This window comes from Ziziphus jujuba, chromosome 5 (genome assembly GCF_031755915.1).
Source record: "Ziziphus jujuba cultivar Dongzao chromosome 5, ASM3175591v1".
Lineage (NCBI taxonomy): Eukaryota > Viridiplantae > Streptophyta > Magnoliopsida > Rosales > Rhamnaceae > Ziziphus > Ziziphus jujuba.
Window position 1 is genome coordinate 11,120,186 of NC_083383.1, and position 27,196 is coordinate 11,147,381.

Below are 27,196 nucleotides of genomic sequence, written 5' to 3' on the forward strand. Positions count from 1 at the left end.
AATATAATTATTTCTGGTTATATTTAGACCGACTTAAACTTTTGGTGGCGTGGAAGTCTCCTTTTTGGTGGGTGTTTTGAACGCAATCTTTTTTCCTTTTAACCCTGAGACATCTTTTACGTCACCTAGGTTAGCAGCGTTTGCAAAACTGTGCTTTACAATCCAGATGCTTGATTTTAGTCTGAATGTCAACAAATAAAAAAGGGAAAGAGAAGAAAAAGGTTCCTTAGTCCGTCTAATAAATATATCAAGTCTGACAACAATGTGATGTTTCTTACAAACTCGGGAGTTTATTTTTCGTCTGTAAGAAGTAGGCATCTGCAAACTTGAATTGACAAACAATCAAATGGTTCATGACACAGGTGGTTTTTTCAATGTGGTATTGTGGTCAATTAACACTCGTTTATCATCAGCTACTACTAACTAAAAATTAATTTGATAACTCCATTAAATATATAAAACACTATATCCTGTGCATCATTTGTCTTCTGGGATTTTTTATAATACACGGATGCCAAGTGATGTCCAGCTTAGGCTTCAAAATGTACCCAAATCCAAGAAGACGGTAGAGATCATAAAGGAAAACCTTTGTAATTATTTAGCTCGCTCCATACTGCAAGTTCAACTTCTTCCCAAGATTCTGCCGTTTTAAGTTCTTCCCATATATCAAAAATAGCTCCCAAGATATTCTCTTTATGCAAAATACAGTAGCACCTGTGGACATGGAAAAATTTAAACCAAGGGGTGAGACATAAAAGTTGCAATACTGATATAACAGCGATAGTATTGATATGGGTAAGAAACACACACATACACATCTATAATTTCAATAAAACAGTCAACAGGAGCTGACGAGAGATATACTTGTTAATAAACTTTAAGAAACTACGCCAGATTAAATCCAACAAGTGCGCTTAAACAATTTCATACACATCATTAATCAGGGAATCTCTTTGCTTAGTTTACTCGACAAGAAAAAGATTCATTCAACAAGCTCTTGCATTCGAGCATAAAAGGAACAAGTAAACAAGTGACTTAGAAAAATTTATTTACATCCAAATTTATGTTCGTTGGTTTATGTTAACTAGACTGTTAAAAACTGTCAAAAAAGGGTAACAAAATTTCACAGGTACTACAAGGACTGCAGCGGCCAATATTAACAAGAAACAAGCGGGTAAGACAATGAACAAGCACAGTTGGAGAGCATTACTTACATGGCATGATACGAAAGGCGATTGAATTTGTCACTGTTATCCATTAAATTGTGCTGGGATGATGTTCTCACCAAAGGAAGTTTATAACTTTCTAAGAATCGCTTCAAGAGATGGGGATCACCTCTAAAAACATCCAAGTAAATGGGTATCAAGTCATAAATGGGGTCGCCTGCAAAATAAAAAAGGAAAAGAAAATCAATAAAGTTTGTCAAAATAATGATAGATCTAATGTGGTATTCTAACTAAATCATTTCATTTTCTTGAGGTCTTTCTTTGCGACTCAAATTGACTACTTACAAATTAGTACAAAAGAAATAGCATTTCAAATGCAGTAAATGTTTGCATTTTTTTCATCAGCGACAAGACCTAATAGGTCAAAACTAAAATTGATAATAAGAGGCAGCTTTTAACAAGCATCCATCACTTGTATGTTTGCATTTTTTTCATCAGCGGCAAGACCTAATAGGTCAAAACTAAAATTGATAATAAGAGGCAGCTTTTGACAAGCATCCATCACAGACAATTGCCTTGTATTATTTTATAAAAGACAAAGTAGACAAACATGCCAAAAGATGAATGTTAAACTCCAACTGATATATGCACCAAAATCTCATATCTCCAAAGTCCGAAAACATTTCCACTTTTAATTATCTATGCATCTTCCTTTAACCATGTAAAAGAAAATATAGAAAAGGAAACACGTTGCACCTACAGGGACACCTGATAGATACGGATAACAGAAAAGTCAAAAGCAAAAGATATTGCCCACAAACCAATGGCACCATGACATGTTTGCATAGAAAGATGGCAGCCATAGCAGAAAGAATATATAAATGCACCAACCATTGATGCAGTGCTATAGTCAACCTCAAAAGAGTTACAAATTCCATTACAAATTCTACAATCAAATTTAAGTATAGATCCTACCATATGTCATCAGGATTTTAGTAAAGTCAATGTCAATAATGACAGAGAAGCCCAAACAATTAATATTGTCAGTATAGACCATAACCAGAATAATATTTAAAGAAATCAAAACGCTAACCTAAAGAAAGGTCGCTGAAATCAAGAATGTGGCTAGGATGCCATGATTTTCCCTCTATAGTGTTACCACAACCATTCAAAGAACCATCGTTTTGCATGTGATCATCTTCGATGGATCCACTAAAGCAAGAGCTATTAGCATATGGCTCCATATGAATGTTGTCATCCATTATATCAGAGTGCACCCAGCAGAAAGGCTTACAAACTTTGCTTCCTTCATTTTCATCCTGAAACCAATTAAGTTGAAGACATTACAAATCACACTATACTCATTAATCAAACAGTACTTTTTTAACAAAGTAATGATAATCACATATATAGATGTGGAAGATACCTCAAACACATAAAGCAACTTGGCAAGATCATTTGGGATGTACTCATCAACTTTCTCAATTAGTGTGCTAGGTATTGGATCTCCCCTACAAAGTTCAAATTCAAAGCTTCAGAGGCATTACAATATTATTTTTCACAACTGAAACTTTATTTTAGCAATATCACCACTAGTAATATAATAAAGAATAAGTGGTAGTTATAATAGAAAACAAATCTGCAATACTAGTGATAAGCAACCTTGCAGATCTGAGCTCAAATATATAACATACATGCAAACATCCATTAAGCCAGCTAAACATTAAGGACTTTCTTAGATAAATTAAGCTGCAACAGAAGCTATTAAAGTCAAGAGAAGACAGAGATAGAGAAAGAAGAAGAAGAAGAAACATTAACTAATGGCTTTCTTAGATGATACTCACTTGAAGCTACTTGACAATGAGCAAAAAATAAAATAAAATGAAATAAAGTTACCACAGGACATGTCTTCTAATGACAACTGGTATGTGTATTTGACACTAAATACCAATTTATAGTCCACCAGAATCTGATATCTGTTCCAGAATTTTTCCTTTTCTTCAAGTAAGTTCGTATGAGGAAAAGAAATTAAATAATAAACATTTCTCTTCCCAGAAAAGTCGTAAAATAATCTTTTTTCTCATCCTTTTCTCTGTCCATGATTATTCTATGATATTAAGCAGGTCATGGATAAGTACTAAAATCCATCCACATAGACAAAAACTAAACTCCAGAACGTGTTCCCATGTCTATTAACTTTATATGACAGAAGAGAAACTATTTAATATCTGTAGTAACCTTGTCATAAATAAGCCTAGTTGAAAATATTTAACACAAGTAATACTCCTGTATAACAGGTTTAGAGGTACCATTTACTCAAGCGACTCAAGACATCCTTCTTCATCCTCATTAAAGTTCTGATGAAGGTATCCCATTCAGTTGGTATGCTTGATTTATAGGGCACAGCCTTCATAAAACCATTTTCTGATTGCTGTTCAATGTCTGAGAAAGTTGGAATACTACAAGGTGGATGGGGCAAGAGATGAAGGTTTCGTAGCTGCTCTCCCAAAAAGGAAGCTAAACTAAGCACATCATCCCATAATAGTCTCTCTCTCCTGTAAAAATAACTCAAATAAGCCAAAGGCAAGTTGGAGAATTATGATACTCCTCACAGATTTGGAATTCAAAACCTTGAACTGAAACAATAAACTTGAACACTAGATACTTACAACTGAGCAAATATTTTTCCTTTGCACCGTTTTGTTATTATATATGGCCATACCCTTGTAAATCTAGCAGAATTATTGGATTCATACATTGATATTCCAGCTTTTCTATATTCAAAATGTTTCTTGCTCCATATTCCTAAAGGAAAACCATCTACTTTGCACTTCTCTGGAAGAAAATTGCACTTAGCAATCACATCAGGAACACTGCTGCCATCCCAAGGGACAATTTTGTAAGATCCATTCTCACAATAAAGTATCCCACTTGCCAAAACTTGAGGAATGTGATTTTGCAGAGGAGAGTTGGCTTTACGTAGTAGACTGTAAAATTCAAGCTGTAAAAATGCACCACATAGATTAGATAAATGTAAAAAAGGTAGTCAGACCAAGCAAAAATTAAGACAATACCTCAGTGCCTAAACCATAAAATGAGGCTTCTGGCCCGTCTTCAACAAAAATTTTGATCACACAGTCAGACATGAGATACACCTACAGTGAACAATTATAACATGTCAATGTTACCACAAATAGACATGTAAATTTTGGAAAACCATGATAGTATTGCAGAACTTACAGGATTGCTACCCGTGCCAACAGGAAGCCTCTCAAATTCTGTAGGGGAAGGCAGGTTGTGGAAGGCAGAAATTTGTACTAGGCACTCCAACCACCTACCTGCATTTAGTGCAAGACTTGCTCCCTGCCGTATTACAAGCATAACAAAATTTTAAAAAATAATAATAATAACAAAACAAAATAAAATAAGGAAAATAAAAGCAAGAAAACATCACTTCAGTGTTTTTAAACAGGCAAGTTTGCATAACTAGTGAAGATAAATGCCATTAAGACAGAGGCAAAGAATAAACCTCTTTAGTCATAACTTTCATAAGAAAAAGATCTAATATACATGTTTTACAAAGATTCTGTATAATTTATTCCTATAAGGGAATAGATACAATGATTTGGACTACGAAGTCCACTGTCAGAAAGCTGCTAATCTAGCTACCAATGAAGGAACCAAGAATTATTTGTAGGTCAAGCTTCCTTAGCTATATATCACTACTTCTTTGTATCGGTTCAATATCCAAATTAAAAAGCATAGGCTAACAACAAAGTGAAATACCTTCCATATTAGCTCTCTCATTCCTGGTTTTCCAACCCAAAGCTTGTAAAGCCATTCTCTCATTTCACGTTGTCCCATGCAATTACCTGAGCTCCAAGGAAAGTTGTAGTGATCTCTCTCCTTATCCAGAAACATGGACAAGAAATTGATATCATAAGAAAAACCTTCTTTCCATAAATTATAATATTTAGAGACAGTATCCATAGCACTTCCAGATTTTAAATCCTCTCCTGGTTTTAGAATTTTGACCCTTTTCTCTTTCCTTGTCAGGTCTGAGTAACTCAAACCATCTTCATCATAGGATATATTCTCTTTGACGTCGTCAAAACTGCCTCCATCAAGTGCAAGCAATCCTGCCCGGCAAACTCCCTTATGAAGATAACCAGGTGCCATGTCCAAGCATACAAATTCAAAGTTTCTGGAATTTACAAAGTTTTGTGTAACAGCAATAGTTGTTTCCAGATTTAGGACACAATGCCACCATCCACTAGGAACAAAAATCGTCTCCCCTGGCATTTGGGTACACTCAATGGGCTTATCTTCATCAGGAAGGAGTGGATAAAAATCTAACCACCACTGGATACACGTACGAGGAACCAATAAGCATAACTTGAAAGAAATGCAATACAAAATCAGAGAAAATCAGAACGGACAAGAATGAATGGATGGAATACCTGTAATGAAGATGGACTCTCAATATTGACATCACCATCTTCATCATTTACATGTACTGTGACACCTGCTGGTACTTTTCCTGGAGGATATAATGCCCACCTGTAAAAAAAAATTCCAAATTCCTCCTAGATATAAGCTGTCTTACATAACAAAAGAAAAAACATAAAGAAATAAACTTTGCATAATTGATTGTGCATGGGTTTTGGTTCTATAACATAAAAGGACATTTTTGCAGTTGAATGGTAAAGGAGAAGATTGGATCAAATTGTCTGCATAGTCTTTGGTCTGAGCTATATAAAGAGTAATTGCTTACCAATATCCTCATTAGTTAGCAATAGCATGATAATTTAATATATCCCATCTAAAATTGAGTGTCCCAAATACAAGAAGCAAGACCAGTTGACTTGATTTAAACCAAAACCTAGCCTCAGCCTTTGGCTTTAGTGCAAAGCTATAGGCAGCCTAGTAGCCTTTCATTACTATATATCCTGATTGAAGATAGTAAACATAATAGTACCAAAACTTAGCATGTAAGAGAACAATCAAGCAGAAAACGAGGCCATTTACTTATTTTCCAACACCAACTTTTCTTCTCTGAAAATTGTTTCAGGCAAAAAAAGGGAAAATGTAAAAGTAGTTCAACTAAAAGCTATTTAGTAATTATCTGAGAGGAGCCTGGACTATAAAGGTGTAAAACAAAGTAAATTCTCACATTGCAAATGACACATTTACCAGCAGGGAAAGTTTGTACCAGAATATGTTACAACTCTAAATCATGTTCAACACGAGAGATGCAAAACACAGATTGCTGGTGCTTTTACATTAGTCTGATATTACCTTTTACGGCCACATAGAAGTGTATTCCAGGCGCTGGTAAGAGCTGGATCAACATGCCAAGAGGCACCAGACCTCTCTGGACCAATAATGAGCCATCTAAATGGTGGTCGTTGATCTCTATCAAGGATATCAAAAAAGTCCTCTTGAAATAGATGAGGTACACTGTAATCCTTCAATAAACCTGGTGCAATTTCCCCAAACTGCATAAGTGGGCAAAAAAAAATTTGCATAAGCATTAGATTTTTTAAAAAAAAGAAGAAATTTATAAACAACTTTATGTCTCTAATAAGCACCTTGTCATCAAAAATATATAGGGGATCCTCGTCATGCTGAAGTTTCATGTATGAGACATAATCCTTGAATTTCATCAAAATTTTACTAGAAATTCTCTGAGAAATCTTGAATTCTGTATCTCCATAATTCAGCAATAAATGCTCAACTGTCCATGTATGCCTTGCAGGCCAGGCATCAGCCAATTCAGTAAGCAAAACCTGTTATATAGTTCAACAGCAACTGGTTACAACAGGATAAGGCACGTAGTTATGATGATTTCACAATTTTCCACTTATAAAAGTTCAGAATACGAGAAGACCATCCATTATAAGGAAAGGAAAACTGAAACATCAAAGATATCAATCAGGTATAACATTGTGTTTCCCAACTCTTTTCATTTTATTCATCATCAGGGAAAGAACCCCCCAAAATAATTTCTCGTTCATTTTGAAATTCAAGAGAGCATTTTCGCTTCACATAGTAATGGTCAAAACTCAAAAACTAGTCTATCAATTCAATTTGAACGGAAAAGGCCACAACTCTTTGTAACAATGCGGTGAGAGCAGAAGTAGTGGTAACACCAAATTTCACAAGGAGGGTAATGATATTTCTAGATGCAAAAGCAGTAGCATACCCAAAGCATTGATAAAAGTAATAATATTCCATATCCAAAGGAACTGCTTTTGAAGCTGTTCTGCCATGAAAAGGCAGTAGGAGAGGTAAAATTAGGTATTGTTCCACGGTGCTAGAATGATCATAAGAGCAGTGGAAAAGTGGTGAAAGAGGTAAGAGTATTGTGGTAATAATGGGGTGGTGAAGGAATATAGTAAGAAAAGCCACTGTTGATTTTGGCATTGTGCCACAATGGCGGTGTTGTATTTTAGCACTGAAGGTGGAGGTGGGGATGCAGGCCAATTTCCTTGGTGGTCCACATGTAAATGTGGCATATTTAGGGTCATGGACGTGTGGCAATAAAGATGACAATGACATAGTGATGCAGAGGAATCAGCCATAGAGAATTTTCCATACTAAATAGAAGCCAAACAATTTTTTTTATTGAATTTTCTGCCATATGCCAACTGCCACACACTTCTAATAATATGTTCAGAATATCCAACTCTGACAAATAGGAAGAAAAATCACTATCTACTAAAACAATGTGATGGCATAAACTAATTTGGAAGAAAAGAGAAGCATTACTAACACCATCTAGATTCAGTCTAAATCATTGAATCCGAAAATAAAACAGAATTACTATACCGGTTTCTTCCCATCATACTCGCGATGAAACCCTTGCAAAGGAGGGTCTTTCTTTCTTTCCACGTTACCGTTGTCAAAACTAAAAGTATCCAGTGTGGTATAGCACCTGTACAATCTTCTATGCAAAAACCAAGAACTGAATCCTGCACGAAATAAATAGAAAATGAGCCATGAAATCATTAATAACAATGAATTTTCAGTAATTTCTTTTTCTCTAGATGAGAGAAACAAAAACTTCAATAAATGATATATCATAAAAAAGAGAGTTTTCTAGCAGGAAATTTAGTTAATATACATTACCGTCAAATTGCAGCGGTTTTCGGCACAGTTCTTTGCTTTCGCTAGGTGGATGCTCACTGCTTCCAAAATGGAACAGAAATAAAAACTTTGCAACTCGCAAGAAATAGAAAAAATCAACCAATGACACCAGCAAAAGAAAGACTATAGTGTTTGTGCTTATCATAGAGTGAGAAACATACAAATGCAATGCTGTTTTCTTCCAGGAGCCTTTGTATTGAAGTGGACCTTTTAGTTTTACTTTCTGAAGGCATAAAGTCATCCAGAGCGGTTCTTCATTGCACAATATGTACATCACACTGCAGCATATTCAACATAACATATATATATATTCATAAAAAGAAAAAAGCAAAAAATTATATAATTCAGCTACAAAAACAGAAAACCACATCAATTTCCACATTGCAGCTTCCAATGCATCACGTTTTAGATGCACATCAAAAGCTATTAGCAATCCAATTCCTTATAAATGCGATTCAAACAGTCTTCGGGCCAACAAAAAAAAAAAAAAAGAAATCGCAGTTGAAATCGAAAATGGAAGTCGGAAATTGAATATGGTGGATTGGATTTGGAAGCACCTGCTAACACAAGCAAGGCGAGCCACATCCCGAGGAGAGAGGTATTCTAAGATGGCACAGATGAGTTCGTCGGTAAGTACTCGGAGGTCTCCGAGAGCGCCCGGCCGGCGATCCGTCGGCCCTATCGGCTGGACTTCCGACATATCTATATTGCAATCAGATGGAAATCGATAATTGAATCAGAAACTATCTAACTATTTCTATCGAGTCTGTGTGCGTGCTGTGCATGAAATTCTCTTAAAAGACATTTGATATGCCGCCTCTTTTCCATACGCGCGTCGACCGTGTATTTGAAGGCCGCGGTTAGACCGTGTTCGCAGATTGCCTACGCTACCCGTTTTTCCCTTTCCTTTCCTGTCCATTTTTTTTTTTATAAAAAAAAGTATATATATTTAGGATTTCTTGTTTCAAAATAAATAAATAAATAAAAATACAGAATCTCTTTTTTCTTTTATAAAATATTGTTTTTATTTTTCAAGCAAAATCTAATGTTATTATCTATAAAAACAAAAAGTAAAGTCTATGGCTTGATTCAATTTCCCAATGACTCTGGTGTTTGGGATTTTTGATACATTTTTAATAAAAAATGAAGAAGTATTTTTCACAATACTAAAATAATTCATAAAGTATGATTTTTAATATATTATCATTTAAATATATAAAATAATTTTATATAATATTTTTAATAGCTAAAATAACAAAAATTTATAAAATCTTCAGTAAGTAAAAAAAAAAAAAAACACTTTTTTCCCAATAAATTACTTACAAATCAAATATCATTCCATAAAAATTTTTTACAACACGATTGCGAGAGAATGATATTCATGGTAATTTTAAAAAATTTTCTTTATAGTTTAAATATTTTTAAACAATAAAAAAACGTATTAATTGGAATATTCAATTTCAAAATAATGAATATTTTTAAAGATATTCAGGACATATTTAGTTATATAATTCTAAATATATTTATGGTATTCGAATTTAAAGAATTTCAATAGTATATTTTTAAATGGATTTGAATTGTATATTTCTAAATATATTTAAAATATTTATATTTAAAAATATTTAATAATATAATTATAAATATATTTAATACATTCAATGATATACTACTTTTTAACATATGAAATGTTTAATTGTTTATTTATGATAAAAAATTATATTTATTTAATAAATATTTTTAATAATAATTTTAAATATAAATAAAAATATAAATTTGTAATAAATCTGTAGAATACTTTCATAGATCAGCTACAACTTTTCTAATAAATATTAATAAGCAATTTACACAAGGAGGATTAAATTCTCAATGACTGCATTTTTTTCTTTTTTTGTTTATAATTAATTTCAATTGGCATTGTCATGGTATATCAGCCCCTTTTTCATTTTTTCCCAACAAAAATAGGCATAAATTAGGAAAAATTACTTGCAGAATAGAATATGAGAGAGACATCCAACTCTCAACTTAACGAGCTAAAAATTTATTAAAAGAACACAGGGAATGTAAAACTAAACTAAGCAAATCAGAAATGCCGATGTCCTAACATATCATCCAAAAAATGTCTAGTACAAATATCAGAGAGGTGGAAAGACCACGTTATATCAGCAGCCGTCATGGCTGCCTTAGAAAGAGCATCTGTCGTATCACCGTCGTCATACTGTCTTCTTTAACAATAGCATTATTATGTCATATCACTGTCTTCTTTAAAAATGGCATTATTATTATTGTGGTTTCCTAAACACTGTTAAACGACCCCTAAAACATTTTTTCTTTTCGTAATTTTATTCTTAAACTTTCAATTTTTTGAACACCATTCATCTTTTTGCTTAACTCTGTAAGTTTTCCTCTGCTAAACGCACATGAATAGCATGTTAATCCGTTTTAAAGGGCAATTGAGATCTTTTCACATATAACCACAACAAAATTTGAAAATAATAAGTGAAACAGAATTATTTATATATTGACGACATAATTATAATTATCTAATTTTGAAAAACAGAAAATTGACTGCGAAGCCAACGATGATCTTCTCCCCCCCCCCCCCCGGGGGGCAAGAGCTAAAATTTTGTTTTCTCGCATTTTCTCTAGAAACAAACGAAAAGCGAACAACAAGATGGACCAAGCCTGGAGTGTTTCTTTCATTCATACTAAAATTACTGGAAATAATTGCAAAAAAATCATGCTATATGTTCTTGATTTTGTCCTTTAATGTATAAATTTTTAAAAAAAGTTAAAATTATAGACAGATGAGCATATTTCTATGCATGGGAGAGCAATTGGCAATTGCACTAACACGGCGATACTGGTGACCTGCATAAGGAACTTCCGCAAGAACAGAGGACCGATTTCTGGCATTCTCAAAGGCTTTGTGGGCCTCCGCACCGCCCTTTTCACCTACCTCTGCTCCGCGCTCTTCCACGACAACCCTTCCAGCTTCCTCCTCATGCTCTCCTTCGCAACCCTCGCCATCTGCTTCACCGCCATGCTCTTCCTCTGTGAAATCCCTCCCTCCGACTCCGCCGCCGATGTCAACGTGGAGCCCCGCTTCTTCTACCTCTTCAGCGCCGTCGTCGTTGCTGTCGCTCTTTTCCTCCTCGCTTACGATTTCGTATCCAAATAAGGCATCCTCTTCTCCCGGAATGTCGCCGCCGTCCTGCTCGTGGCTTCGCCGCTGGTGATTCCTGCCTATGCATTCCTCAGGACCTGGTCCTCAAATTGGGTCGGGTCGAGTCATGGTTCGGAGGTGGAGGGCCCGGTAGATGAGCGGCTGCTGAAGCAGGAAATTGCGTCAGACACTTAGCACAAGCCGGAGTTTCGGCGAGGAATGGGGAGGAGGTGAGGCGAAAGTCGCCGGTGATCGGAGAAGAGCAACGATTGTGGAGGCGATGAAGAGCATCGATTTTTGCATCTCGTTCGTGTCGTTTCTAGGTGGGGTCAGGAACGGTTTGGCGGTGATGAACAATATGGGTCAGAATGGACTGGCTCTGGGATAGGCGGACGTTTCGATGTTTGTTTCTCTCACGAGTCAATATTCCTCCATCACATCACACGTGACATCTTATCTCGTGGCTATAATAATGGTTATGTGAAAAGATTTCAATTGCTTTTAAAAACTGTTTCATGTGCGATCCATTTGCATTTAAGGGAGAAAAGATTACAAATAATTAGATAATTTATTTAATTAAAATTAAAAGATAAAATTATATTTAAAAAAATAAATTAAATTAAATTCAAAAAAAAAAAAGTTAAATTAATTTTTTAATAGAATTTTCAGAATGATATATATTTGCAATGATCAATTTTACATGTTAATTTTTATATATTTATTTTCTACCGGTTCATAAATTTTTCTTCTTAAAATTCATCCAAACAAAAAAAAAATTTGATTTTTTTAAAAAATTTCAGATTACTATGACAACCGTTTTCAACTGTAAAATTTTTTCTTTTTTTTTTTTTTTTTTTTTTTTTAAGAATTCGAATCTCACCCAATAATAGGAAAATCAACAGAATAGTTAATACCAGCTCAAAAATACACTACTTGCCATTATAAATGCTTCCCTTTATTCCTTTTTGGGATGAAAAGTCTCAAACCATTACTTCCAGTATACATACAGCACACATCATAAATTTACTCTAAAAATCCAGTAAATTATATATTAATACAGCAACTAATAATTTTGGGGAGAAATAAAAAAGAAAGAAAAAATAAAAACACGAAAGACCATTTCAGCAGTCTTAAAAGCCAATCTACAGCCCTAAAGCGACAAGAGTTGCTGTGAACTGATCCTTCGTTTTCTAAGGCGCTCAGCAATGATAAAGGCAAGCTCAAGAGACTGAGATGCATTAAGCCTAGGATCACAGTGAGTGTGGTAGCGGGAGCTCAAGTCATCAAATGTCACAGTGCGAGATCCTCCAATGCATTCGGTCACATTCTGGCCTGTCATCTCCAGATGAACTCCTCCAGGATGACTTCCTTCTTGCTCATGCACGTCAAAGAATGCTCTCACCTCAGCCTGCACATGTACAAATGGCACTGTAATGATACTGGCTTTATTTTTTTAACAACTGCATAACCTAAATAGTATGCAACTTTTTTTAAGTAATCCAAATAATAACAATCAAATGTATCACAAATGGAAAAATTATCGACTCTTGCGCTAAAACTAAAAGTACATTTATGGCTTCTTATACTAAAGTACTCAGAATGCAAGAAAGTTAAGGACTCTTGTGCTGGAAAGCTCAAGAGATTTCTATGCTTCATTAAGTTCACAAAATATCTCCATCAACAGGGAAACTATCATCCATGATCAAGCAAAAAACATTCCGTTCAATGGAATTGGTATATAATCCTAAGAAGGGCCTAAACTTTGTGATCTTATAAAACTTAGTAAAGCTATGAATGCCTACTACTACTACTACTCAGTAAAGTTAATCTAGTTGCCAACCTCATGAATGCTCAAATGCCAATCATCAAACTATCTATAAAAGTTTTAGACATATGGACAATTTTCGCCTTCTCTTAATTGCAAGGATACAATGGTAACCTGGTCAATTTACTAAAAAGCAGCATCTAGTGATATAAATTGATGTTCAGTGAAATAGAACCAAAAATAATGCAGGAAAGCTAGTTAAGCTAGGCATGAAAACAAGACTTAATAAGTGGATTCTAAATCAAAACTTAAAAGACAATTGAAAACCACATGATTCTAAATCAAAACTTAAAAGACAATTAAAAACCACATGCAAAAATCAAAACTTAAAAGACAATTAAAAACCACATGCAAGTGGAACAGCTGCTATGTCCACCTTGCGTTTAAACTAACAAACTTTTGCACTGCTCGGACACTCTACTTCAGTGCCACATGTTCTAGATTTAAATGAACATTAATTGTCATTTATACCGATAAAGACAAATCTTATCCCCATCTTTCTATTCTCTATACCATGCAACACTTCATCCAGAAAGGGATTTTTTTCATCCATATGTTACAAAAAGACAAAAGAGGCGGTTCCGTTATATGAAGCATTCAGACATTGGTTACCAGAATAGAGTTCCCACGCATAGAAAAGAAGTAAAAGATAACTATCATACCCTGATGGCATCGAAGGGGCGTGTTTTGAGACCACAGGGAGCCTTGATGGTATTCCCATGCATAGGATCACTAACCCATGTGACAATTTGCCCAGCTCTGCGAACTGCCCTAATAAGATGGGGAAGCTTCACTCTCATGTTCTCTGCTCCCATTCTTGCGATGACTGTTATCCTCCCTGGTTTGTTCTGAGGATTCAAAATCTCAATGAGCTTGACTAGGTCATTGGGATTCATCTTATCACTCACCTGCATCAAAGAGAGTGATCAAGTGTCAGTTTCCTAAAATATAATTGCTTAACAAAGTCTTGCACATTAAATGACTAAAGAACACATATCCAAGATACAACAAGGATTACAATGATGATCTCCTTAAATATTATTGATTTGTAAAGATAATTAGACGAACAGGAATTATTAAAAAACATGTCAATTACCTTAATACCCAAGGGATTAGCAACTCCTCTCAGAAACTCAACATGGGCACCATCTAGTTGCCTGGTACGTTCACCTACCCAAAGCATGTGAGCAGAGCAATCATAGTAAAGGCCAGAAGTTGAATCCAATCTCGTAAGCGATTGCTCATATGGCAAGAGCAAGCACTCATGAGAGGTCCAAAATTCAGTAGTTGTCATGATTGGATGGTCTACGGTGAGCCCAGCTGCAGCCATGAATCCAAGAGCCTCATCAACCCGGTGAGCTAGTTCCCGGTACCTGCCATTCCAAAACCAGGTACCCACACAATCAAATTTATGTTTCAAAGCTTAGATCCTATGAAATGATAACGGTTCAATTAAGTTATAATTATCATGTAATATTTGAAGCAAAAAACTGCAAACTTAATAAAGTGATATAGACTTGGATGCTGTCAATTTTCAAGGTTCTATTATTATTGTTCAAACAATTAGAAACCATCCCATATGCGCATATTCTGCAAGGACAAATCATTACCCACACAATATAAAAAGGGGCACAAGGATTTTGCCCAAAAAACAAGCTTTGCTAGAGAATAGGGAACCAAAAAAAAAAAAAAAACAAAGAAACCTTGCTCATAGATTACGATCGAGGGTATTTAAGGCATAAATTTTATCACACAGTGTAACCACCATAATTTGAAACTATAATCAAAATATTTTCTGAGATTTTTCACCAGATGCAATGAAAACAAACCAAGTCTCTGACTCACCTATCTCCCTGCTCGCTGTGCTCGGTGAAATCCAGATTCCACTGGGTGACCCTCTGCATAGCCGCATATCCTCCAGTGGCGAAAGCTCTCAGAAGGTTCAGAGTAGCCGCAGATTGACAGTAGGCTCTAATCAACCTTTGAGGGTCTGGAATCCTCGATTTCGCATCGAAGGCATCTCCGTTTACGTTGTCACCTCTGTAACTGGGAAGCTTCACACCATCCTTCTCCTCAAAAGGATCCGATCTCGGCTTCGCAAATTGACCGGCCATTCTTCCCACCTAAACCACCAATCGCAACAGACCCATATTCACGATTTAGTACAATCTTAATCTAAAAAGCAAAAAAATAAAAAATAAAAAAAAAAACCCAGAAAACTTCCAAAAAAATCAAACAAACACCTTAATGACGGGCATTTGACCTCCAAACATCAAAACAGCACCCATCTGAAGGAGAATCCTGAAAGTGTCACGAATGTTATTGGCATTGAACTCCTTGAAACTCTCAGCGCAGTCTCCCCCCTGAAGAAGAAAAGCGTTTCCCAAGGCGGCTTCTCCCAAACGCTCCTCCAAGTTCCTGGCCTCTCCGGCGAAAACTATAGGAGGGAAAGCTTCGAGCGTCTTCAGAACCGTCTCAAGGTCTTCCTTATCAGGATATTCAGGCAACTGCAGCGCCTTCTTTGTTTTCCAGCTGTCCAAGGTCCATTTACCAGAAACCGCATTGTTGGTCGACGTAGTCGTCGTCGTCGAAGAAGAAGAAGAAGAAGACACCGTCGGACTCTGCTGCTTCGTGGGCTTATCAGAGACAACAGGGTTCTTAGCAGGTTCGGCGGCGTGGACCGCGACGATGGGGCCGAGAGACTTGGGCTTATTGATGGGGTTGGTAGAGAAAGATGGTTGGTGAGATTTAGAAGAAGATAACAGAGACTGACCCTGAATCAAAGATTTGGCGGAGACCACGGAAGTAGAGCCTGTGAGAGCCATTATTGTTTAATTGGGTATCCCTTAAAAATTCCTTCCCTCTATACCACAGAATGAGTAACAGAGAGATAGAGATCTCAAAGGTACCTGAGGAGGCTTTGAAGGACAAGGCAAGGGTTTTATAAGGAAATGACAGCCCAATGCCACTTATGTTTTTGAGGGTTTCGGTGGGAGAGAGAGACAGAGAGAGACACGGTCACGCGGGGTAGGGGAAACAAGGGAGAGGGTGTGTCTGGTAGAGACGTCGCGGTGGTAGTTGAGGCCTGAGCTTGGGTATTATCGAAATTTTGATGCATTTCGAGGGTGTTTCTGGGGAATTTTTGTTTCTGAATTTAGGGGATGGAGTCAAATTCATTGATCGTTTCTCACGGCTCTACCCACCTACTACTACTACCACCACCATTACTAATCGAGCCATGTGAAGCCGAGCCGATACTAGCCGAATAAACCGGTTTTTTTTTTTTTTTTTTTGGGGGCTGTTTCTTAGTGATAAAAACCACTTTCGCCTCACGGAGAAAATAAACGTGCTTTTTTTTTATTATTTTGTTTTTAAGTAAACTTGTTATACCGGCTGACAACAACGGGCTGTGAAAACCCGCACGTGAGAAATTATAACAACATAGAGACGGAAATAAATTATGGTTCAACAAAAAAGAAAAAAGAAAAACTAATTAAACACGAAAAAAAAAAAATCCTAAAATTTTATAAGAAAATAACAATTCTGCTAATGATTCTGATTGAAATGGACATGAAAAACTGATAAGCGGTGGTGGCGGATGTAATGCATATTTACAAGAAAGTGAGTGAAAGATAATGATTCACTGTCTTTTGGGTAAAATATTTTATTGGTGAGACATTGCATCAATATGCTAAATTTCTGACAAATATTTTATTAATAGTTGATATATCCTAAAATCAAGGCAGTGAATATAAGAAAAAAAAGAAAAAAAAAAAGAATGCTAGTTTAATTTGTCATCTCAGATTCATGTATAGAATGATTTTTTTTATAAATAGAAATATATATTTATAAAATTTAAAAAAATAAATATTTATGTTATATGTTTAAGTTATTATTCTAAATTATATTTAATATTTATTTTTTATAAATATTGTTTTAAAAAAAATAAATTTAATAAAAGTTAATGAAATATGTAATTTTAATTAGGATAATTAATTTTGATTTGAATATATTTTACATATAATCAGAATATTTATCTTTCAAATAAACAAATAGTAAAGAATAATAATTTTGAACTTCTTAAAATGAATAATTATTTTTCAAATAAAAAATAAGTATTTTTATGAAATAATTATTTTGAAATTTAAAATATATCAAATATAGTAATAGTCAATTCTATGAAATATTTATTTTATTCTTACATCTATTTTGCATATTAATTATGCCCTTAATCCGGTTTTTACTTTTTAAAATAATTTATTCAGTTATTTATTGAATTTTTAACTTTTTTTTCTTATTTATCTTCATAATTCTAAAACTTGTAAATTTTATACAAAATGCTGATTTTTTAATTTTTTGAACAAATGCAAAATGCTGGTTAAATTATTAGCTTTTGCAAAATTATACTTTATAGTTCTCCCAAAAAAAAAAAAAAAAAACTCATTCTTTTTAATTCTTTCGTTGATATAAAGTTCCAATAGAACCACATATACCATTTTCTTTTTGGGTAAAAAACTACATGCACCAAAATTTTATTTTTACTCTTTTTTTTTTTTTTAATTAACGCTGCATGCACCAAATTGTTCACAAAGTAATTGACAAAACAAAATGTTGTTATTTTTATGAGTTTAAAATTTAATATAAACTAAGACAGATAAGTGAACTTATAAAATTTATTATAAGCATCAATTCGGGTTTAGGTTGGATTCACTTGGCCCACATCCGAATCTGACGGGAAGAAATACAATGTAAGGTGGGGGGGGGGGGGGGTAGAGTAAAACTCGATGAGCAAGAAAATTAGTTGATTATTATCAAGTGGCGTCGAATTTCTCATTATTTAATTTTATCCAATCCAGTTGTCACTCCTAATATAAGTTAATAATGCAATGACATATTCATTTGGCAACAACTAAATACGTATAATTTTCATAAAGTATTCATCAAAATGTTCTAGGAGAATTTTTTGTTCAAGGTGTAATTGGGGTTGCTAGGTCCCGGATGATCTATGTGTAGCTTTTACATTTTGGGGCAAGTGGATCCTTCCCTATTCTAACTCCCAAAAAACAAATATATATATATATATATATATATATATATTTATTAAAAAATATATTTTATCAGAATAAATAGCATTTTTGATAAAGTTATTTCATTCATAAAAATAACCAAAGGAACAAACATTAAATATAATTGAATTTTCTACCGAGGTGGTGAGGGATTCTACTCATAAATTACTCGTTATGTTAATTCTGTTGCGGTTTGTTTGTTCTTTTAGTGTGAATTAATTATATCTCCAAAACTATATATGTGTCCGTACGAAGAGGTTTTTTGGGTTGAAATCCGTACGAAGAGTATTGGTTGTGAAATATTACAAATTTTGATAAAAAATAATTTATGAAAATATAATAAGGTGTGCTTAATGAAACAAGATAAGCATAAAGTAAGTGAGTATTCTTTCAAACAATTTGAAGGGAATTTATCCCTAAAAGTTGTTTATATATATATATGTATATAATAAATTACACAAATTTGATTTTGTTAGCTTCTGATTTTTATTAATTAGGAACAGTCTTATCAATTATTGACTGAAGGAGCTGAAGGAGGTAGCTACATAAGTATACTGCTGTAAACCTAATCTACCAACCAACTTATATGCATATACCATATAGTTGAAAATTAATAAGTAATGCTGGAAAAAGTGGCAATGATGACATCCAGGCAAAAGAATCAAGAGTAAAAGTACTACCACCTTCAAGTAAAAGATATCAATGTATACCATATTGGAAATCTAATGCAGGATGAATCTGATATAAATTAGCTAGTAATGGAGTTCATATCAATCTCAAAACAATAACCTTTTAATCAAAAGCATTTCAGGAGCAGCACATATAACAATGATAACAAATGTCAATTGGGTTAGATATATATATATATATATTATAATGCGATTTATTCGTATGTAAATATGCACTAAAATTAATATTTTTTAAAAAAATATCGATTTTGCTGTATACAGTGTTGTATATATACACAGCAAAATTAATATGTTTTTTAAAACACGTATGCGCATGTATATGTGAATTCGTATGCATATGGATCGTATCGTAGCCTTATTATATATATATATATAAAAGAAAAAGAAAAACAAAGTGTACTTGTTTACTTTTAATTAATTTTTTTTACCTCATTTTACATAAAACAAACACTAGTTGATATCATTTACTGATTATAAATAAATTCATTGTGGACCATGCAAAGGCCCTAATTGATCTTCGTAAAAAAATACATACTATTTTTATACGCCAAAGGCTTCATAATGAATCAATCATATGTTGAAGCGGAGTTAATTTGATATCCTAAATATGATTGATTTGGGGAATATATGTTAGGTTTATTCAATATTCGCTAAATTAATGTATTTAACTTTTTAACATAATATATACAAGAGTAAAAGAATCAGCCAAACAGATCACTTGCTAGTTGCTACAATGCTTTTTTTTTTTTTTTTTCTGAACAAACAGGAACAGTTGACGTTAAATCATCGCCTTCGAACACTTGTCTTCAGTTTATAAATAAAATCTCACCTTGACTTTGATCGTCGGAATTCAGACTATTCAGTCTTTTAGTCTTCATTGACACGAGGGAGAGATGACCTCTATTAAAACAACTATTTCGAGAAATAAAACTTATTTACCAAGTTATTTGCTATTTTTTTAAGACACCAACAAACTTTTTTTTAAAATTTATTTATTTAAAATTTTCAATAAACAAATTTGCTTGCTTCTAAACCCAATTCGAATAACACAAACGTTGTTCTAAGTAAAAAAAGTAAAAATAAAATAATCATGTACATAAAAATAAAATAATCATGTACACGGATTTGAAGATTCCACCAAAAAAATAAAAACAATGGGTTGAGTGACTTAATTTTATCTTAGAATACATATGAATTCCAAGACTTAATTTTCTTCCGGTAATGAGTAGAGTGACTTTAAAATCTTGGTCCAACAATTGTAAAAGTGACAGGTTCCCATAAGTAGTGACTTCACAAATGCTCACAAATTAGCACATATATGATTTTCAGAAAAATTAAAATAAAATAAAATAAAAAATAGTAGATATGATATGAGTATGACCCACAGGCCAGCAACCACAAAATTAATAAATAATTAAAGCCGAGCCAAGGCCAAAGGCCGCAGCCGAAGCATGCATATATATAATATAAATAAAAACCACAACAAAGCACAAGTTTACCTAACAAGTTATATAGCTTTATGTAGTCACAAAGCCTTGTTCAATGTCCATGGAACTAAAAAAGAGTGTCCAAAAGCAATTTACTGCTGGAAGGCGGAAGCTATAGAAGATTAAATACATTCCTTTCTTTTAAGCAGAGCAAACTCTTGTTTTAGATTTCAGAGTGTTTGGGTTTGTTTTCAACGTTGTTGGGTTAAACCTAAAACTCCTTTTTAAGAAAAATATATTAGAAATAATAAATAATAATCGTAATGATAATCTAGTCCAAGTCACCCATCTACCCCCTTCCACTTCCCACACTCTCCTCCTACCACCATCTGAAAAGGAAAATGCATAGGAGGAAAAAATAAAAATAAAAAATAACTCTCATTTTCAATGGACGCGTGTCGGTTGCATCAGTACATGACATGGCATATTTCTGTTTTTCTTCTATTTGTTTTTTGACAATGTTATATATATTAAATTTTTTTTATTAAAATTTTGATAATTAATTATATAATAGTTTTTAATAGTGTTAAATTTATATTGTTTTATATAAATAAATAAATTATTTAAAAATTATTAAATTATAAATATTAAAATTTTAATAAAAAAATTTAATCATTTTAAATTTATTCTTTTTCATTCTAGTGATTAATTTCATAAGTTAGGTGAGAGACCGGTGTTGATGATTAGGTGCGGCTGTGTGCTATTGATTTGCGTGTGTGATTGGTTAAAGTTGAGGAATTTTCTAAAAGAAGGGATTGACTTGTGATGATAACTTTGAAAATCATGGTATATTGACCACTTGGGAAGGCATATACTCTATAAAATATACACTGATGTCTCAGGAGACGCCTACCGTGTTCCTTTTTTTCCCACCAAATCATAAAAAGACGACTCCTATGAATTCTATTTTATCCTGTTTTAGATATTTATTCATCTATTTCCATTTATCGAAAAAATATATATTTTTAAAAATATAAAGTTCCAAGAGCTTGGTTAGATTTCTATTTTCTTGTGTTTAATTTTTCCAAAAAGTATGCGAGTATGAGTAGTCTATGCTTTTATGAGTAGTCTATGCTTTCTTGTCTTTTAAATAGACTAATGACAATATGCAGCACATTCTTTAGTCTAAAGTAGGAGGCATTAGAATTGAATCAAATTAATTTAATGGAAAGTGTAATTTTAATCATGTTGCTGATCAACCAACTTTAAATTCGTCCTATTTTTCTATGTGTTTCCTTTAATTTAGAAAAATTAATATTTTTTTTAAATCTACCAAAGAACATATCATTGATTTTCATTAAACTAACAAGCAAATCCAACTATCTTTCTCTCAAACAACCACCAAAGATACCCACAGCTTAGATGTCCGAACTTCTATATGTGACCTGTTAGTCAACCTAAACCCGAGGCACTATTCACCAAAAAAATAAAAATAAAAATCCCTAGGCATTAATTATTCGCACCCACCATCTCTGTTCCTAAAAAAACAAAAACAAAAAATGATACAATTTTCTTTATTCTTTTGGGGTGTTACAGAATTCAATGAGGTTCGTTGACTTTTGTTTATTTTATTTTATTTTTTATGATTTCTACAACGGTGCCGGGCCTCATCCCCGTACCTTGCCGCTCCATCCTATCCTACATTTCGATTTTTCTTTTTAACCGAACTGTAGCGGAGATTCCTCAATGGCGTACCTTGCCCCTCCTATCATATAATTAAAAAAAAAGAGTATATTTTTCAAATTATTTTTAACAAAAATGTATATATATATATATATATATGATATTTTCATAAAATATATTTATATTTACTAATATAATGAAAATGTATTCATATTTACTAATATAGTTATATTTAAATATGAAAAAATATAATCAAATAAAATTGATTTATTTAGTAAATCACTTGCACTTACAATTGAGAGGTGGTATGTTTAAAACATTAAGATGAAAGAAAATTATTATAAATGTTAAAAATAACATATAAAAAAAATAAAAAAATAAATAAATATATATATATATATATATATAAATGTAAATGTTATTAATAATATATATATAAATGGGTGGTAAATGTAAAGCCCAATCCTTGACTCGATTCCTTGTTTTATCAGGGGGTTTAGAAGTGGTTCCTTATGGATATCGGGATCGCATGCAAATTGTTATCGGTAATCATTTAGGATAATTTGTTCTCTTCAATATTTCAAACTTATAATTTTAATATGTAAATGTGAAAGACATTATCAACTAAATTAATCTTCTTTAATTAGTAAATTCTTTGGTTGACTTGGATGTTATTTATAACTAATCAAAATATAGAAAAGTTCTTTAAAAAAACTTGAGAAAAAAAGCTAATCAAAGTTAATTTTTAGATATATTAGCCATAAAATTATATCAATAATTCAATATTTTCCAAAACGCATGAATGATACGGGACTTCAAGTTTAATCATAATAATAATAATAAAGATATGGGAACTTCAATTATATAAAATGTTGAAGAGAAGTTTTCATGATACTCGGGATAACAAGGGGTTAAAATTACTTTAAATTTTGTTATATTTTTGAAAATTTTTAGGAGTACGCTTAATTGATTAATAATTTTGATTTCAAGTAATTGAATCGATTTTGATAGAAATTATTTCAAACTAGAACCAATTCCAATTATGAATAACGCCAATCTTCCATAAAGTATATGCGGAACTACTATTCGTTTGCTATGCATGATGGTAATTATCGATAAAGTCACACAAACTCTCTCTTTATATGATCAAACAAACAAAATTTATTAATATCAAATAAATCATCATAAAAAAACAAATATTATTTTTAGAAATTTCAAGAATAATATGGAAAACTTATGTTAATCCATAAAGCTACACAATATTTTCTTATCGATTATCATTTTTTTATTCCAATACTTTTATTATTCTATGAACTGAGCATTAGAGAGTTGAATGCATGAAAAAATTCAAAGAAAGAAGCAATTTGAAAGTCGCTATGTGTCTTTGACCAAAGACAATAATCCACTTTTTTTTTTTTTTTTTTTAAGTGCAATTAATAACCAATTCCATTAAACTCCAAAAACAAATTGGCTTCGGATGGGGCGCTATTGCTTTTTGAAAAATTTATTTTCCCAGTCACGACGAAATGATCTGCAGGACCAGATTAAGCTATCATGCTGTTTACATATTATAAACAAGTGTTGGCTTTCCCCAAAAAATAAAAAAATAAAAAAATGCGAATAAGGGAGAAGATGCTACTAAATAAATTTATAACTTTTTTTTATAGTTGGGACTATCCGCAATTTACAAAAAATAAATTGGGACTCTTGGAATTTCTCTTTTTCGACCAAAAAACAAAAAAATTGAGACTCTTCGATTATATACAAAATATTTGGTTGCTTTGTTGTGGGTTAAATACATCCGCAAATTTAACGCAGAATCACATCCTTAAAATAGGGTCCTCATAGCACCCACATCCAATTTGGGTTTCTAAATTTTGTTCCAATGGGCCGGCCCAACTTAATGTCTATGTCCAAACTTGCTTCAACTCCAGATTCTTCAAGCCCAATATCATAGCCACCTAGGTGATTGGTGATTTTTTTTGGGTAAATTGACGATGATGATTTGTGTGAAAACATATATAATTAAAGCACAAAAAAAAAGAAAAAAAGAGGGTGCTTACGTAATAAAAGTATAAGTGTCAATTTAGGCAGAAAGTAGATGTATTTTTTATCATTAATAGGAACATTATCAAATAAATAAGTAGATGTGTTCATAGCTGACATATTTTTGACAACATTTAAATAATATATTTGACAAAATATATATATATATATATATAAATGCAAGTTGAAAATCAACCCGTATTGGCAAATACTAATTGTAATTGATAAAATTTATTTTCCCCTTGAATAAATGAGGATATTATGATTGCAATAGAAGATTACTATCTTATAAATAAATTAAACAAACGGATTTTTTTTTAATTTTTTTTTTATTATTACAATAAAAGATGATAATAAGTTTCTCATAAGCTTGGGTAGTAGTTTTACATGTTCTTATGATAATAGAGTTTGTGATCGAGTAGCTCAAGAGCTCGGTCGTCATGCTTTAGCTTTACAGTCATGTATAGCCTGAATGGATGAACGATCAGATTGGCTCTATTTTTCAATTCAGGAAGATGTTTGTTCTAGTTAGTTTCTTATATTTCTTTTAATAAAAATAAAAAATAAAAAAATTACAATAAGCAATGATGTTTACATAATTTTTAATATTTTCGTGAAACACAACCTATTAAAAACAAGTCAACCAAACTCTTTAACCTATTAAAAACTAACTCTTTAACATTTCAAAACTAGTTTTCAAAAATTAAAGGGTTAGGTGTATTTTTACAGTCTATATTTTAGCCATCTTACACATTAAGTTTTAATTTTTAAACATTTTATATTAAATCTTTAATTTACAATTTGTTTTACATTATTTGAGTTTATATGGTTTGATTTTTTTTTTTTTTTTAATTTCCATCTTCAATTTTCCTTCCCTTCACTAGTTGAACTTTTTTTTTTTTTTTTCGGGTGCAACAGAGAATGAGTTAAGTTTGATAACTTATGAAAAGTTTTTTGGTTTTCCTTTGTTGTTTTGGCTTTTTTTTTTTAAAAAGAAGATGACTTGCAAGTTGCTATGTAAATGCCTAATCCCATTAACTTTCCACCAGTCAATTTAAAAAATAAATTTGAAGATTTAATTGACATGAAATCAACGCAAATTAAGATTTCAATGTGAAATCTTTTAAATTTAAAAGCTTAATGTGCCATGTGATGACAAAGAGTTATAAGATACAAGTAACCCAAAATTAAATAATGTAAACCCCTTTTTTTTTTCCCTCTATCTTGTTAACATTTTTCACTAACTTTTAATTTTATAGAACACATTTTTAATTAAATAAATTATTTTCAGTTTGCATACCAAAAACACCACTTTATATATATAAGTCTTTTGAGTGAATATATTTTATAAGTCATTTTAAAAAATCATATAAAATGAATAATCACATAAACAATTTATGAAAGAATGAATCAAAGGCACAATAAAATAGTGTATGCATTTTATATGGACCCGCGTTGGGTCATCGAGCTGCTCCGTCCGACATTAACAGGCTTTAATTTTTTTTTTTATTATTATTTTTGTTTTGTCTTGTTTTGTTTTTCAAAGCTTTCGAAAGTGTTAAAGATTTTAATTTTTGGTGGGGTCACTGCTCTAAGTGTTTTTTTTTTTTTTGGTCTACAGTGGGTCGCTTCTCTCGGTTGGTTTTGCACCCTCTTTTGCTTCAATTTTTTTTGGCAGCTATTATTTCTTTTATAGCATAACAAGATTCGACAACCAAAAAAAAAAAATAGCATACCAAGATTCGATAAAAAATATTTATTTATTTATTTTAAATCTTAAAAACATTTTAATTACACTAGTATTTGACAGAATCTTCCCAAGTTTTTGCACATGTTTATAAGCATATCATTTTAATTTGCTGTTTTGAAAAACGAAGGCATTATAGAGATTAAGGTTTAAAATATTTGATATTTTTTTAATATTTTTATTTTTTGAAAATATTGAAATAAAATTTAAGTTCGATATGAAAATTGATAGAATTTCTATAATATCTATTGAAATTTTTGAAATTTTTGAAAAATTTCCAAGGAAATTTTCATAAAATATTTATACCAAATCCTTAATAATTTGGTAAAAAATCTATAATTTTCATAGAGATTTACAAAATTTCCATGAAATTTCCACTGAAATTTTGAAAATATACGATATTTTAAAATTTTTTTTAAAAAAATTCATAAATATTATTGATATTTAGTAAAACTTTTTATCAAATTAACTTTAATGATAATTTTTTTACTTTTTAATTGCTTTTTAGACATTTAGTGATATAAGCAAAATAAAATAAATTCAATTAAATAACATTAGTAAGTTCTACTTATTTATTGAATATCAATAAAGTAAAAATACAAAAATTGTGGATTATATTTTTGAACCTTGGAAATATTAATATTTGAAACTATAATGGAAGATGATGATGACGAAGGCAATCAAATGTACTGATGGATTAGAGATGTTTATTTAGATGATCATGAAGGGAATTATGATCGAAAAATTGCTCAACAAGCTGAAAAAGAGAGAATAAATGTTCAAAAAGTGATTGCTGAAAAAATAAATTCTAGTAGTGGTGATTTATTTTAAACGCTTATGAGAGAGTCAACTAGAACTATTAGTGCTTCAGCTTCATCAGGTGGTACACATTCACAATTTTAGACTCTTAGTAGTCACTCTAGCTCCAGTGGTGATGAAGATAACTTCAATAAATTATCTGAATTAGAAGTTAAAAAAGATAGTGGCCAAAGGGAATCATCAAATTAAGAAGTTGGATTAAGCCCAATTACTGGTGACCAATATTACACATATGTAACACAAAATGAAGATCATGGGAGTAGAGATACAGGTTAAGGATTCGATACTGTTGAAAAAGAATATTTACGTGAAGAAAAATCTATAATAGAGATATCACAACAAGAAAAATATTCAATTTCTACAAATTTTGGATCTAGGAAGGTTGGAAGTTATTTTTATAATTCTTATTAAATGGA

General features: G+C 32.1%; 2 protein-coding genes across 2 annotated transcripts; both read right to left on the reverse strand.

Annotated features, from left to right (window-relative positions):
• Positions 1 to 209: 209 nt before the first annotated feature.
• Positions 210 to 9,238, reverse strand: LOC107420754 (lysine-specific demethylase JMJ21). Its single transcript, XM_016029792.4, has 16 exons — positions 8,873 to 9,238; positions 8,477 to 8,593; positions 8,298 to 8,353; positions 7,998 to 8,140; positions 6,758 to 6,955; positions 6,465 to 6,664; positions 5,627 to 5,726; positions 4,953 to 5,528; positions 4,407 to 4,529; positions 4,241 to 4,321; positions 3,836 to 4,167; positions 3,476 to 3,721; positions 2,593 to 2,677; positions 2,260 to 2,485; positions 1,215 to 1,383; positions 210 to 714 (listed from the first exon to the last, which is right to left on the reverse strand). Exons 1-16 carry the CDS (start codon positions 9,013 to 9,015, stop codon positions 573 to 575), a joined length of 2,937 nt encoding a protein of 978 aa, XP_015885278.3. The 5' UTR covers positions 9,016 to 9,238; the 3' UTR covers positions 210 to 572.
• A 3,173-nt stretch (positions 9,239 to 12,411) lies between these two features.
• LOC107420757 (phospho-2-dehydro-3-deoxyheptonate aldolase 1, chloroplastic) lies at positions 12,412 to 16,424 on the reverse strand. The gene is made up of 5 exons (XM_016029794.4): positions 15,547 to 16,424; positions 15,149 to 15,426; positions 14,400 to 14,676; positions 13,966 to 14,211; positions 12,412 to 12,886 (listed from the first exon to the last, which is right to left on the reverse strand). Exons 1-5 carry the CDS (start codon positions 16,126 to 16,128, stop codon positions 12,629 to 12,631), a joined length of 1,641 nt encoding a protein of 546 aa, XP_015885280.2. The 5' UTR covers positions 16,129 to 16,424; the 3' UTR covers positions 12,412 to 12,628.
• Between the last annotated feature and the right edge of the window lie 10,772 nt (positions 16,425 to 27,196).

What these genes read in the sequence shown, in the direction of transcription:
- LOC107420754 (XM_016029792.4), bottom strand. Translation starts at nt 9,015, where the DNA reads ATGTCGGAAGTCCAGCCGATAGGGCCGACGGATCGCCGGCCGGGCGCT. An exon ending in AGAGTCCATCTTCATTACAG is followed by an intron (nt 5,529 to 5,626) that starts GTATTCCATCCA and finishes ACGTGTATCCAG; the next exon opens with TGGTGGTTAGATTTTTATCC. An exon ending in TGAGAGAGCTAATATGGAAG is followed by an intron (nt 4,530 to 4,952) that starts GTATTTCACTTT and finishes GTAATACGGCAG; the next exon opens with GGAGCAAGTCTTGCACTAAA.
- LOC107420757 (XM_016029794.4), bottom strand. Translation starts at nt 16,128, where the DNA reads ATGGCTCTCACAGGCTCTACTTCCGTGGTCTCCGCCAAATCTTTGATT. An exon ending in CACAGCGAGCAGGGAGATAG is followed by an intron (nt 14,677 to 15,148) that starts GTGAGTCAGAGA and finishes TTGGAATGGCAG; the next exon opens with GTACCGGGAACTAGCTCACC. An exon ending in GCCCCTTCGATGCCATCAGG is followed by an intron (nt 12,887 to 13,965) that starts GTATGATAGTTA and finishes GTACATGTGCAG; the next exon opens with GCTGAGGTGAGAGCATTCTT.